We start from the raw sequence: 14,043 nt of genomic DNA on the forward strand, positions 1-14,043 counted from the left end.
TTCTGCGACTGCAGGAGGCGAGCGGGGGCTTAGAGAAGCAGTTGTTTGGAGCAGCAGGAATCCTATTCCAAGATTTTTGGGGTTCTTGTGACAGCGCCAAGACGAGAGGCACATCTGGAGCCTGTCCAGCTGTGCCTCAGTTTCCACATCGCTCTGAGGCATCCTTGGTGTCCGGTGAGAAGCTGGGAGGTGCCGACTGTTCCCCTTTTCTCTCTCCCACCCTGTTCTAGCTCTGGGAATCGCGTTCCTCCGGCCCCCAGACCCTTCCCTCCCACCACAGCACCTCCAAATGTGCGGAGCAGGAGCCTTGGCGGCCTCCCCGTGCCACCGTCCCCACCTCCAGAGATGTCGCCCGGGCACAGGGGACACTGATCCCCCATCTCCCAGTGACCCACGGTCTGCTGGGACAGCCCAGCCCAGGGCAGGTGGACAGCGGGATTTGGGAGGGGGGATGTGCCCGGGGCTGGGAGCGTTCCTTGCCTGAGCGCAGGGATGTCACAGGGACACGGATGCCGTGTGGACGTGGCACGATGGGGACCTGCCCTGGCGCAGGAGCTGCGATCAATCAACGTCCGAGTGAGAAACAGAGGTGAAAAATGTGACCAAGGTTGGGGACAAAAAGGAGATGATTGGAAAAGGTGACGGGTGGAAGATTCCGCTCCTGGCCCCGCACCTGCCTCTTCCATGGGTCATTTTCTCCCCGCTGTGAGAGCAGGAGGTCTGGCTCCTGGGGTCCCTGCCACCCCGCAGCACCGCGGGGACATCGCGGTGACGGCTGGCCCAGGGTGACCGTGCAGGGTCTTTGGGGCGGTGGCAGCCAGGGGTGCCAAGTGTGGGGACACAGAGGTGACAACTGCCCGGGCATGGGATGCCACGCGCAGGGACCTGACGGTGACGACCGTCTGCGTTTGGGGTGCCACATGCAGGGGATGGCCTCTCGGGATGGTGACAGTCCCAGAAACCTGTAGGGACCCTGGGAGCGTGACTGCCCCACGAGCAGGGCGCCGTGCGCAGGGACCCGGAGGCGGTGGCAGCCTGGGGTACCTTGCGCAGGGACCTCGGGGTGACAACTCCCTGGGCACGGGGTGCTGCGTGTGGGGACCCCGGGGTGACACCTGCCGGGACAGAGGGTGCCACAGGGACCCCCAGCCCTGCCTGCCGACCCCCGGTGTCCCCCGAGCACCCCCCGCGGCACCAGCCCCTCCCACTCCCCCTCCCTGCGGCCCGGGACGCTCCCCCGTCACTGCCGCACTGCCCCCCCTCGCCGCCCCCCCGGGGGGAGGCCCCACCTCCCCCCCCCCCCCAGCCCCATTTCCCGGGCGGGACCGTTCAAAACCCGCCCGGCGCCGCCGCCCCCCGGTTCCCGCCGCCGCTCCCGGGGGCGGGGGCCGGGGATGCTCGGGCTGCCGGCGGCGGCGGGGGGGCGGCGGGTACGCGGCGGGGGCTGAACCGCGGCGGCAGCGAGCCCCGGCCTGCCCGGGACACTTGGCGGGGAGGAAGAAGAGCAAGAGGAGGAGGGAGGAGGAAGACGAAGAGGCCGCCTTCAGCCTCGGCCCCGCCATGCCGGGCCCCACCGGGGAGCGTGGCCCGGTGGCAGCGGCTCCCCGGGGGCTGTGAGCGGCCCGGGCCCGGCCGAAGGGGAGCCCCGGGCGGAGGTGGGGGGGGGGGGCTCCCGGGGGGGGGGGGGCCCCGGGGGGCATGGCCAGCCCCGCCCCCCCCCCCGCCGCCGCTTCCACCGGGATTTAACCGGGGCTTGGATGCTTTCACCTCCCGCTTCCACTTCGGGAGGGCATGTGCGCGGGGGAAGCGGGCCGCCCCCAGCGGAGCCCCCCCGCGCCCTGACTCCACGCTGAGGGGCTCGGCCGCCAGCCCCGTCCCGCCGCCGGCCCCGGAGGACGGGGAGCGCCCGCCCGCCCCGGCCCCCCCTGGCCGGTGGGTACCGGGCGGGGGGCGGCGGGTACCGGCAACTTGTGTTTAGCGTCCGGCGGTACCGCCTGGGGGGAGCCCCCCCTCTACCCGACGAGATTTGGGTTTAAACTTTGGGTTTTGGGGAGCCCCGAAGATGCCTTTCCACCCGGTGACGGCGGCGTTGATGTACCGGGGGATCTACACCGTCCCCAACATCCTCGCCGAGCAGCGCCCCGTGGAGATCCCCGAGGATGAGCTGGAGGGTGAGCGGGTTTGGGGGGCTGCGGGGGATCAGGGGGATCGGGGGGGATGAGGGGGACATCCCAGGGGGTTGCGGGGTGAGGAGGTTTGGGGGGACTGGGAAGTCCATCCCGTGGGATGCGGCTGTGGGGGAGCCGGGGTGCGCGTTCCCCCGGCGCCGTGGGGAAGCTGAGGGCGAGCGGGATGCGGATGGATGGAGAAGGAGGAGGAGGAGGAGAAGGAGGAGGGGAAGAAGGAAAGCTGAAGCGGGGAGGCGTGCGGGGGTCCCGGCCCCCCGTTTGTGGCAATATGACACAGCAGGGACCAGCGGTAGTGGCGGGGGGCCGGTTTCCCCTCCGCGGCGCGGGGGGGGTCACCCCCTCCCCGCTGTCATAATATGACAATGGCTGGTGGCGCGGGGGACCCGAGGGGTGGCTGTCACCCGTGTCACAGCCCGGGTCACGGCAGCTCCACGCAGTCCCGGTGTCACCGGACTCCGGCCGGGAGGAGCGGCCGGTGGGGCTCTGCCCACCCGTGCGATGAGAGGGGCCGAGCTCAGCTCGCTGCAACCGGAATGGCTTTTTCCACCCCAAAAGTTTGCCGGGGTGGCGGGACGGGCACTGGCGGTGCCCGGGTTTGGGGTGTCCCTGGGGAACCTGGGGGAAAGGGGTGCAGCACCCCCGGCTCCATACCCGGCACCAGGGGGGAAACTGAGGCACGGGCAGTGACCCCACACACGTCAGCCCTCTGCCTGGGGAGAGCACCTTTGGCCCAGCACCAAACCCGGAGCCCTCGGCATCCCCGTGGGGAAACTGAGGCAGGGAACCACAGGGCTGGGGGTGAGGGGAACCCCAAAATCCATTTGTGAGCCCCGAGCAGGCGCTCGCCCCGGTGTGCAAGGGCTGTGTGTGTGCGTGTGCAGCTCTGCAGGGTGTGCGTGTGCATTGACGTGCCTGTCACAGCCTCACTGCAGGGGCCGTGTGTGTGTGCACAGCCCTGGCACACCCCTGCACACCCTGCTGCGGGGTGCTTGCACATCTGGGTGCTCACACATCTGGGTGCTCACACATCTGTATGCACATGCACGGCCTCGCTGCAGGGTGGCTCTGTGTGTGTGCCAGTGTCACCGTGTGTGGCAGTGTCACCGTGTGTGTGTGCCAGTGTTTGTGTCACTGCAGCACGTGTGTGTGCCCATGCACAGCCTCGCTGCAGGAGCTGTTTGTGTGAGTGTGCACACGCACAGCGTCACAGCAGGACGGGCTCGTACACACAGCCCTGCTGCAGAGGGTGTTTGTGTGTCTGTGCACAAGTACAGCATGGCTGCAACCTGGGGTGTGTGTGTGTGTGTGTGTGTGCAAGCACAAGCACAGCTTTGCTGCAATGGGGTTGTGTCTGTTTGCACACACGAGTGCAGCTGTGCACGTTTAGTGTGTCTGTGTGTGCAGCTGTGCACGTTTAGTGTGTCTGTGTGTGCACACACGAGTGCAGCTGTGCACGTTTAGTGTGTCTGTGTGTGCAGCTGTGCACGTTTAGTGTGTCTGTGTGTGCACACACGAGTGCAGCTGTGCACGTTTAGTGTGTCTGTGTGTGCAGCTGTGCACGTTTAGTGTGTCTGTGTGCACACACGAGTGCAGCTGTGCACGTTTTGTGTGTCTGTGTGTGCACACACGAGTGCAGCTGTGCACGTTTTGTGTGTCTGTGTGTGCAGCTGTGCACGTTTAGTGTGTCTGTGTGCACACACGAGTGCAGCTGTGCATGTTTTGTGTGTCTGTGTGTGCACACACGAGTGCAGCTGTGCACGTTTTGTGTGTCTGTGTGCACAAGCGTGGCATCACCAGGACGTGGTTGTGCGTGTCCGTGTAAGTGCAGCACCGCTGCAAGGGGGGGCACAGGGGTGTGACTGCAGGGGGTTGTGTGTGCATCTGTGAGTGTGAGCACACACACAAATGCAGCTGTGCCGGGTGTTGGTGTGTGCACACACAGGTGCAGCACCTCTGCATCGTGGTTGTGCACATGCATGTGTGTGCACAAGCGCAGCACCACCGCAAGGGAAGTGTGTGTGTACATGCACAGGTACCTGGTGCAAGGTGTTCGTGTGTTGGTGCCCACACACAGGTGTATCTGTGCGAGGTGTCCGGGTGTGCACACAGGTGCAGCAGCCCTGCAAGGTGTCGGTGTGCGCTGCATCCGTGCGCATGCACACCACTGCAAGGGGGTTGTGAGTGCACCTCTGTGTGTGTGTTTGTGTGTGTGTGTGTGTGTACATTGCTCCAGGGCGTTGGGGGTGTTTGCACACTCACACACGTCACTGCAACGTTGCTGTGTGCACACAGGTACAACGTCACTGTGATGTGTTCTGGTTGTGTCCCTGTGTGTGCACACGCAGTGTCAGTGCAAGGTGTGTGTGTGTGTGTGTGTGTCCCCGTGTGTGTGTTTGTGTCTGTGTGTCTGTGTGTGTGTCCCTGTGTCCGTGTGTGTGTCTATGTCTGTGTCTGTGTGTCTGTCCCTGTGTCCATGTCTCTGTGTCTCTCTGTCCATGCGTCTGTGTGTCTGTGTCTGTGTCTCTGTGTCTGTGTGTCTGTCCGCGTGTCTGTTTGTGTGTCTGTCCGTGTGTCTGTTTGTGTGTCTGTCCGTGTGTCTGTTTGTGTGTCTGTCCCTGTGTCTGTGTGTCTGTCCATGTGTCTGTTTGTGTGTCTGTCCGTGTGTCTGTTTGTGTGTCTGTCCGTGTGTCTGTTTGTGTGTCTGTTTGTGTGTCTGTGTGTCTGTCCGTGTGTCTGTTTGTGTGTCTGTCCGCGTGTCTGTTTGTGTGTCTGTCCGTGTGTCTGTGTGTCTGTCCGTGTGTCTGTTTGTGTGTCTGTCCGTGTGTCTGTCCGTGTGTCTGTTTGTGTGTCTGTCCGCGTGTCTGTTTGTGTGTCTGTCCGTGTGTCTGTCTGTGTGTCTGTCTGCGTGTCTGTTTGTGTGTCTGTCCGTGTGTCTGTGTGTCTGTCCGTGTGTCTGTTTGTGTGTCTGTCCGTGTGTCTGTTTGTGTGTCTGTCCGTGTGTCTGTGTGTCTGTCCGTGTGTCTGTTTGTGTGTCTGTCCGTGTGTCTGTTTGTGTGTCTGTCCGCGTGTCTGTCTGTGCTCACACCCCTCCGTGGTGTCCCCGTGTCCCTGCTGCTGTCCCAGTTCTCCCAGTGCCGTGTCCCTCAGCACCCAGCGGGGGTCGATGGCAGCGCTGGGAGCCCCAGGGGGACCCCACAAGGTGCTGACACCCAGGGGCTCCTGCCTCCCCCTGCCCCCCTGGTTTGGGGGACACCGGTGACATCATACCCGGCTTCACACTGGGGCTGAGCAGCCTCGGGGTGCAGCTGGGGCAGAGGGTGCTCAGTGGCCAGCCAGGACCCCACTCTGGCCACTGCCAGGACATTTCCCCGCCTGTTCCCCAACACCCCGAACCATCTGGTGAGGAGCCACCTTGGAGCTCACTGGGATGAGCATCCTTGAAAGATGAATTTGGGAGTGTAGTGAGGCCCCCCGGGAGCACAGGGACAGGCTGGAGAATATCCCTGCCCAGGAAGGGACACTGGCCATGGAGAAGTTCAGACTGACAGGCCAAAATCCTACAAAACTCCCTGAAAACACCTTAAGGATGTCACCCGTGTGACACCATCCAGGCAGGGATGTTCCCAAGCACTTGGGGCAGTACCGTGACCCAGTGTGGGCTTCTTCCCCCCAAACCCAAAGTTCCCAGCCCGTTTCTCCTTCTGGGATCCTCCAGCACAAATCTCACTGGCAGCCGCATGGAGAAGGAAGAGGCACCAACATTCTGGTCTGGCTTCCCACTGTCCTGCAGTGCAAATTCCCTGCTCCTTCTTTCCCATCAGCCTGGTTCCAGCTTCGCACATCAGGTGGCATCAGAAAGCCAGAAACTGCCCCAAAAGGAGCAGAGTCCTTCGTGCAGCAGGAGATGGGATGGAGTCAATGGACACAGGCTGTGCCTCAATTTCCCTGTGGCCTTTTCCTGCCACCCTGCCGGGATCATCTCCCACATCCCAGGGTTCATTTTGAGCCAGAAACCCCCAAACCTCCCACTCCCATCCTCCTCTGCACCAGACCGGGCTGAACACTGCAGCAATTTCATCAAGATCTGGGATTTTTTTTGGGATGTGAAATGTGGCCCAGCTCCAGCACCCAGCCCTGGAGCCCAGGATGGGGGCACAGACCCACCCTAACAGCACTGGATGGGGCACAACCCCACCCCGAGGTCCCGGGACGCTGGGATGGGGGCAGCCCCAGCCCCCGTGGATCCTCAGGAATGCAGTTGGATGCTGCAGCACGGCGGGGATGTCCCCAGCCCCAGCGCCCAGCTGGTGGCACCCCAAGCTCGGGCACATGCGAGGGATGTGTTTTAGGGCAGAACGCCGCGGTTTCGGCTGGGGCAGTAGCAAGGGCAGGGTGGGTGCGGCGAGCGGGTGACTGGAATTGGAGCAGATATTCGGGGTCTCTTGGGGAGGTCGGACCCTTTGGGGGAGGCTGGGGGGTCCACGGGGCAGGTGGGATCCCCACAGGCGTTCTGTGGGTGCTGGAGCAGGAAGCTCAGCCGGATTCATTCCTGCTCCCCCCACAGAAATCCGGGAAGCCTTCAAGGTGTTCGACCGCGATGGCAACGGGTTCATCTCCAAGCAGGAGCTGGGCACGGCCATGCGCTCCCTGGGGTACATGCCCAACGAGGTGGAGCTGGAGGTCATCATCCAGCGCCTCGACATGGACGGTAGGACCCCGGCAAGCCGGGCTGGGGACAGGCACGGGACCCCCACCTGGGAGAAAGACACAATTCCTTATTTCCACCCCACATGCCGGACACCACACGGGATGTGGGATGAGCCTGACCCAGGCTCTGCCTCCCGCTGGAGCCTTCCCCTCATTCTTCATCATCGTCATCATCATCATCATCATCATCATCATCATCATCATGGCCACTGCAGCTTTGTTTGGGAAGATTTAAGGATCCTGGATGAGTGTGGGATTGCTGAACCTGCTGGATCTGCTGTGCCGAGGCTGGATCCCGCAGCCAGGGGTGGATCCTGCACCCTGGGTCGTGTCCTCAGCACCCATCACCCTCCAGCACTCGCTGCCACCGTGCCCCTGTCCCCACCCCTCCATCACCCATCAGGACCGGAAAGAGCTCCTTAATTTATTGCTTTTCCTTTTTTTCCCCATTTAAAAGCCTTTCCGGCAGCGCTGCCAAGGCGCCGCTCCCCTCATTACTCATCGTTAGTGCTGCCCTGACAGCCCCAGGCCAGCGTCCCCCACTGCCAGGGGACACAGCCACAACGGCCACCAAGCACCCCCAGGGCCACGGCCACCACCGGGGTCCCTGCTGGAACTGGGGTCCCTGCTGGAACTGGGGTTCCTGGACAGTGTTTGGCTTCCCTGACCTTTCCTGGGGGCTCCAGGTGACACTGGGTGTCCCCAGGTCCCATTGGAAGGGGACCCAAATGGCACTGGGGGTACCTGCATGGCAGTGAGAGTCCCGGCCAGCACTGGGGACCCCAGCCAGTGTTGCCATCCCAGCTGGTGCTGGGGAGACCAAACTTTGTTGGAGGTCCCCACCCAGTGTGGGAGGCCCTGGCTGGTTTTGGGGGTCCTCAGCCAACATTTGTGGTCCCCAGGTAGCCCTGGGAGGCCTCCAGGTGGCACCGAGGTCGCAGCTGGAATGGGGTCCAGCTCACACTCGTGTCCTGGATGATGTTTGATTTCCCCAGCCAGCACTGGGGTCCCACATCACATTGTGGTGGGAATAAGTGGTCTTAGGGTGTCCCAGTTGGCCCTGGGGTCCTGGCTGGCACTGGGGATCCCATCCAGTGTTGGGCATCCTGGCCAAAGCTGGAAGTTCCCTAAATTTGCTGGAGGTTCCCAGCTGATCTTGGGGTTCCCAACTGGTTTTGGGGGTCTGTGACCATCCATGGGACCCCTTCTGAGAGGGGGAGTGTCCCATGTGCCCAGGCAGGGGGTGACAGCCACCCCTGTGTCCCGCAGGTGACGGACAGGTGGACTTTGAGGAGTTTGTGACATTACTGGGGCCCAAGCTCTCCACCTCGGGCATCCCGGAGAAGTTCCACGGCACCGACTTCGACACTGTCTTCTGGAAGGTAGGGACACCCCCAGCCCCGTGGGAGAGCAGGGACACCCCCAGCCCCATGGGAGAGCAGGGACACCCCCACCCCATGGGAATGGAGGGACACCCCCACCCCATGGGAATGGAGGGACACCCCCAGCCCATGGGAATGGAGGGACACCCCCAGCCCCCTCCCAGGAGCAGCTCCCCAGAACCTGCACCGAGAGCACCAGGGAAGGCTCAGGGTCAGGACCAAGGCTGGGGTTGGGATCAGGGACAGCATGAGGGTCAAGGCTGGAATTGGGGCTGGGCTGAGGGTGAAAGTCAGGTCAAGGACGAGGTTATGGCTGCTTTAAGAGTCAGGACTATGTTTAAGATTAGGGTTAGGATCAAGTTTAGGGTCAAGATCAGGCTCAGGCTCCAATTTAGGGTTAGTATAAGCCTTGGGGTCAGGCTCAGGGTCAGCACCGGTTTAAGGGAGTTAGGGCTAGGTTTAGGGTCAGGGTTCAGGTTGGAGTCAGGGTTAGGATGAGGGCTGGAATGAACCTCGCTCTGCTGGGGGTCACCAGGACACCAGGCCTTTCCCAGACAATTCCAGGGTGATCCACCCAAACCACCACATCCAAAGGTTCTGGGGGACCCTGAAGCCCCCTGTGCTGCCGGCCATGGGGTCACCCCGAGCCCCCCGGTCCCCGGCAGTGTGACATGCAGAAGCTGACGGTGGACGAGCTGAAGCGGCTGCTGTACGACACCTTCTGCGAGCACCTGTCCATGAAGGACATCGAGAACATCATCATGACGGAGGAGGAGAGCCACATGGGCACCGCCGAGGAGTGCCCCGTCGACGTGGAGAGTGAGTGCCGGGCACCGGGAATGCCAAACCCCCCACGGGGATCCCAAACCACGGGGGTAGCACTGGTTACCCCCGGTACCAGGAGAGCGTGTTGGGGGTTGGGGTAACGCGGTGTTTGTCCCACCCCCAGCCTGCTCCAGCCAGCAGATCCGCCAGACCTGCGTGCGGAAGAGCCTCATCTGCGCCTTCGCCATCGCCTTCATCATCAGCGTGATGCTCATCGCCGCCAACCAGGTGCTGCGCAGCGGGATGAAGTAACGGGGTGCCCCCGCCGCCGGGGACCCGCAGCGCCAGCGAGGAGGAGACACCTATAAATATCTATAAATATCTCAATGTACATCCATGTGTGGCCCAGAGACGTGACCCCCCCCGGGGAGGGGGGCAGCCGAGGGGACAGAGCCGCGCCGGGGCCCCGCCGTGCCGGGCGCTGCCGTCGCTGCTGTTCGCAGGAGACTTTGGTACCGACACCGACCCCCCCTCGCCAGACAAAAACCGACCCGTGAGTGCATGTGACGTGCATGGAGCCCCGTGAGCCCCTCCCGCGGCGGATCCCGTCGGATTCTCCGATCTAGCGTTAGAGCTCATATTTAGGATAAACCAAATCATCCCCTAAGCAATACACGCGCCTGAGATGGTTCCTAGAGCCGGGAGCGTTTGCATGGACTTGGCTGCCAAGGGCTGGATTCCACCCTCCCCCCCAAAGCCCCTCCCTGTCCCCCGGCCCCGTGCCGTGCCTCGGTTTCCCCACCTGCCCGGTGCGGGGACGTTCCTGACCTCCTGCTTGATGCACTTTGAGCCGACCCCCCTTGGGAAGAGCCGGAGCGACCCCGAGGCCGGGGAGCTCCGCACGCCCCGGAACCCCCCAGCCTGTATGTAGCACCCACCTGGGCACGGACTGGTTCGGATTTGGGGCCGTTTCTCATTCTTTGGAGTTTTTGGGGGTTTTGGGGTGGTGGTTTTGTTTTTGGTTTTGTTTTTTTGGGTTTTTCTTTTGTTCTTCCTGGTTGGTTGTTTCCGATCTAAAATAAAACTGGTATTTCTGAAGCGCTCTGGGCTGTGGGGGCTCCTGGAGATGCTGGGGTGGAGGGTGATGGGGTGGGGCCCTGGGAGCACCCGTGGGTGCTGCTGAGTCCTCCTGGCACAGGAGGTGGGCACTGCTTTGGGGGGCTGTGACCCACAGGAGTCCAGGGGCTAGGGCATCCCTAAACTCGGGGCCAGTGGGATCTGGCTCATTCCCATTCCCAGCAGCTCCCACATCCCCCACCCCACTCTGGCTGTGGATCCTGCTATAGGTCCTGCCTTTTCCCATGGATCCCAGTGGTTTTATCCCCCTCTCCATGCCTCTGGTATTTTATATTGGGTTTGATGAATGTTTCACGTCCCTTTGCCTTGGCAAGGAGGATGCTCAGCCCAAGCCCCTTCCCAGAAGTGCTTTCACCTGGATTAACAGTAATTCCAGCAGGAACCAAGATCTGTCTGGGGCGCTCAGAAAGGCTCCACAGGGCCACGGTTCCCAGACCAAGCTGGGGATCCTGCCCCAAGGCTGGTGGCAGGGAGCACCCTGTTACTCCTGATTTACACCACTTGTGTAACCACTGTTACTCCTGATTTACACCACTTGTGTAACCACTGTTACTCCTGATTTACACCACTTGTGTAACCACTGTTACTCCTGATTTACACCACTTGTGTAACCACTGTTACTCCTGATTTACACCACTTGTGTAACCACTGTTACTCCTGATTTACACCACTTTGGGGCCTGACCCAAGCTGAGGGACGTGGGGAATTTCACGGCTTCACGTCTGTGTGCGCTGTGGGAGCCCATTCCCACCGAACGGATCATCCTCCCCGAGCCCCCAGCGATACATTTTTAATGGCAAAGAGATTAAAGGAATAAATAAAAACGGGAAGTGCTTGGGGCAGGGAGAGAATCAGGCAAAGCTGCTGCTCCCCCATTATGGAGCACTTCCCACTGGGAATGGGGCTGGAGGAGCCCATCCCAGGACACTGGGGCTGGGACATCCCCACCTTCACCTCCCTGGCTGCTCCCATGGGGAAAACACATTGCACCAGCATGGGAATTCCCTGCAGCATCATGGGGGGGACACCCCATTTTTGGGGTGCTAGGAGGAATTGGTGGTGTTTTATCAATTTGGGGTTTGGGTGGGGCCTTTTTTTTGATCTTCTCTAATTTATCAAACAAATTGAAGCGAACGTCCAAATGAGAAATGGAAATGGGAAGTGCTCCACGGCAATGAAATCATTCCGGCTGCCTTGCAAAGTGAGGGAGGCTCCGCATCTGTAATGAAATTTCATCCATCTCCCCGCAGAAAGTTTGGATTTTTTATGGACTGGCATTTCCAAAGGAGCCACGTGGTGCTGGAGACATGTGTGTGTGTATATATATATGTATATATATATTATTTTTAACCAGGTCTATTATAGACACTGTGAATAAACAGAAGAGAAGGAAAAAAAAAAAAAAAGAAAAAAAGACAATTTAATTTGCCAGAAAATACAATAACATAAAAGAAAAAATTAGATAAAAGGAATAACGCCATCCCCTAAGCTCAGCGTTTCAAAGCTGCTCAATTAATTTTAATGGGAATCGGCAGAACGGATTTCTTGGGGCAGCTTTGGAATGGCAGCTCCCGATCCCGGAGCAGGCGGGATGCAGGAGCGGGGTCCCAGCCGCGTCCCTGCTCTGCCGCAGCGGCGACGGATCACTGCGGCTGCTGCAACAGAGATGCTCCGGGATAATTCAATTAAGGGACTGCCAGGAAAGGGAAAAACAAAGGGAATGTGCTGGGAGGTGGGGGCTGCCGCGGTTGAGGGCAGGTGGGAGGGAGCAGGACCCTGCACGGGTTCCCTGGACACGGGGACAACGGAGCAAAAGTGGCAGCAAACCCAGCAGGGGTTGCAGGGCTGCGATTCCACAGCCCTGGGAAGTGTTTGGGACAGAAAGCAAGGAAGTTGGTGATGGTTGTTTCTCTCTCTTGCACTGCAAGGTGTGGGATGGGCTCAGCTCCATCCCTCTCCTTGTCCCAATCTCTGTCTCCATCCACAACCCCATCCTCAGTCCCACTCCCGTCATTATTTCCATTCCTCTCTCTGTCCCTTTCTCCTCTCCCCATCCCTACTGCTGTCCCATCCTCATCCCATCTCCACCTCCATCCCCATCCTCATCCCTGACTGCTCCCCATGCCCATTCCCATGCTTATTTCCATCCCTGCCCCTCTCCCCTCTGCCAGTCCCCATCCTTGACCCTATCCCTACCCCCATTCCGATCCTTTTTCCATCTCTCTCTCTGTCCTGTCCTCACCCCAGTCCACATCCTGTCCCCATTCCCACTCCTGTTCCCGTCCCCCTCTCTCCCAGCAAGAGCTGCCAGAGGACACGGGCAGAGCCCAGCGGGGCTGCGCTTGGCAGGGGCCCAGCAGCCGCTCATTTCCCTAAAAGCTTCCCGATAAATTACTCCAGCTCTTGCTCCAGCAAAGGCACTTTGGCTCGGGCTTCACTATTGGGCAGCAGCTCCTCCACCCCGCCCCGGGGACAGTGAGTCCATGCCTGCAGCATCCCCTGGGATCGGGTACCAGCCATCCCTGTGGGAAGGAGCCAAAGCCCCATCCTGCTTTGGTGTCCTCCTCCTGCAGCCTTTTCCCATGGATGAGCCCAGGGCAGCTGTGTCCCACCCCGGCGATCCATGGCATTGTCACACCTCCTGCTACCGGCTGGAACACAAATCCCTGCAATTCCCAGCCTCCTCCACCCCCCGGGATTTACACAGCTCCGTGAATCCCTGACATCCTGCGGGTGATGCTGGGCTCGGCCCGTTGGCCACACATCCTGCAGTTTTTGTGGGAAAACCCCAATTTTAACAAATGCCCCTGTCAATCCCGCTCACCTCCCCCTAGACAGGCTGGAGCTCAGTAGGGAACGATTCTGCTCTCGCCTTTCAGCCTTCACCAGGAATTTCTGCTTGGAGAGCAGCTCAACTCCTTGGGAGCAAGGAAGAGCACGGAAAGGCTGCAGCTGTTGTGTTTTACACCAGAATTTTCATTTACAGTTGGGTTCCAGAGCTTGCCCAGAGAACTCTATATAATTTAAGCTGGATCTGGGGAGCCCTGAAGTTTGGGAGTGCTGGGTAAAACAACCCCTCCTGGGTCAGCTGGAAAACCCACCAGAACCAGAGCACACCTCCAATCAACATAAGGAACAGGGTAGGATTTTGATGTTGACTGGGTAAAAAAATCCATGGAAGAGACTGGAGTGGGAGTTCCTTGATCTGTTGGTGGCACTGGCCTTGGAAGGTGTCTGGGACCGTGTCCTGCCTGCCACCAGCAGAGCAGCCACTGTCCCCCCAAGTCAGTGGAGTCCCTCAACATTCCCCAGGACTCTTCCCCGTGCCAAGCTTGGAGAGAGCAGGCCCAGCTCCCACTCTGGAGCATCCCACAGCCCCTGGGGGGGCCCCACTTCCCATTTCCTTGGGGGCAGGGTTCCCTTTTTCCAGGGAGTCCCATCCATTCCCAAAGAGGAGCCGCCTGGGTGCTCTTATTAATCCACGTGTCCTGCATGTGGAAGTGAGGGTAGGACACAGGGCTGATCCTGCATCCTCTGAGTCTGAGCCCTGTGGTCCTGCTCTCCAGCAAGCCCAGGGCTCCTGCCTGGAAGGATAAAAACACTCTCTAGTTGAACCTAGAGCTCATCCAGGCTCCAGTCAAGGCTGTTTCCAGGCTGCTGTCACATCCAGTCCCTGCTCCCGTCAGAGCCACGTCCCAGGATGGTGCTGATGCTCCTGTGACAATCTGCCATCACATCCCGAGGTGGAAGCCCTGCCCTGCTGGAGCAATCCAGGCAGGATTTGGCCACAGGCAGCTGGCTCCTGCCTGTGCTCTTCACGAATCTGGACCCACCACCTCCCTGCCCAGCCAAACCTGGAATGC

At 60.5% G+C, this 14,043-nt stretch overlaps 1 protein-coding gene across 1 annotated transcript; it reads left to right on the plus strand.

Annotated features, from left to right (window-relative positions):
• Positions 1-1,773: 1,773 nt before the first annotated feature.
• CABP7 (calcium binding protein 7) lies at positions 1,774-10,141 on the plus strand. Its single transcript, XM_005524523.2, has 5 exons — positions 1,774-2,171; positions 6,754-6,897; positions 8,166-8,278; positions 8,944-9,097; positions 9,228-10,141. The coding sequence occupies exons 1-5, from the start codon at positions 2,063-2,065 to the stop codon at positions 9,353-9,355; spliced, it is 648 nt and encodes a 215-aa protein (XP_005524580.1). The 5' UTR covers positions 1,774-2,062; the 3' UTR covers positions 9,356-10,141.
• Positions 10,142-14,043: the final 3,902 nt, after the last annotated feature.

The sequence above is a fragment of the Pseudopodoces humilis genome, chromosome 20 (genome assembly GCF_049639895.1).
Source record: "Pseudopodoces humilis isolate 2021_Gansu_Grassland_sample_001 chromosome 20, ASM4963989v1, whole genome shotgun sequence".
NCBI lineage: Eukaryota > Metazoa > Chordata > Aves > Passeriformes > Paridae > Pseudopodoces > Pseudopodoces humilis.

Coding starts and splice junctions, on each gene's coding strand:
- CABP7 (XM_005524523.2), top strand. CDS start 2,063: ATGCCTTTCCACCCGGTGACGGCGGCGTTGATGTACCGGGGGATCTAC. Junction 6,898..8,165: donor CCAGCGCCTCGACATGGACG/GTAGGACCCCGG, acceptor TGTGTCCCGCAG/GTGACGGACAGGTGGACTTT. Junction 9,098..9,227: donor GTGCCCCGTCGACGTGGAGA/GTGAGTGCCGGG, acceptor TCCCACCCCCAG/CCTGCTCCAGCCAGCAGATC.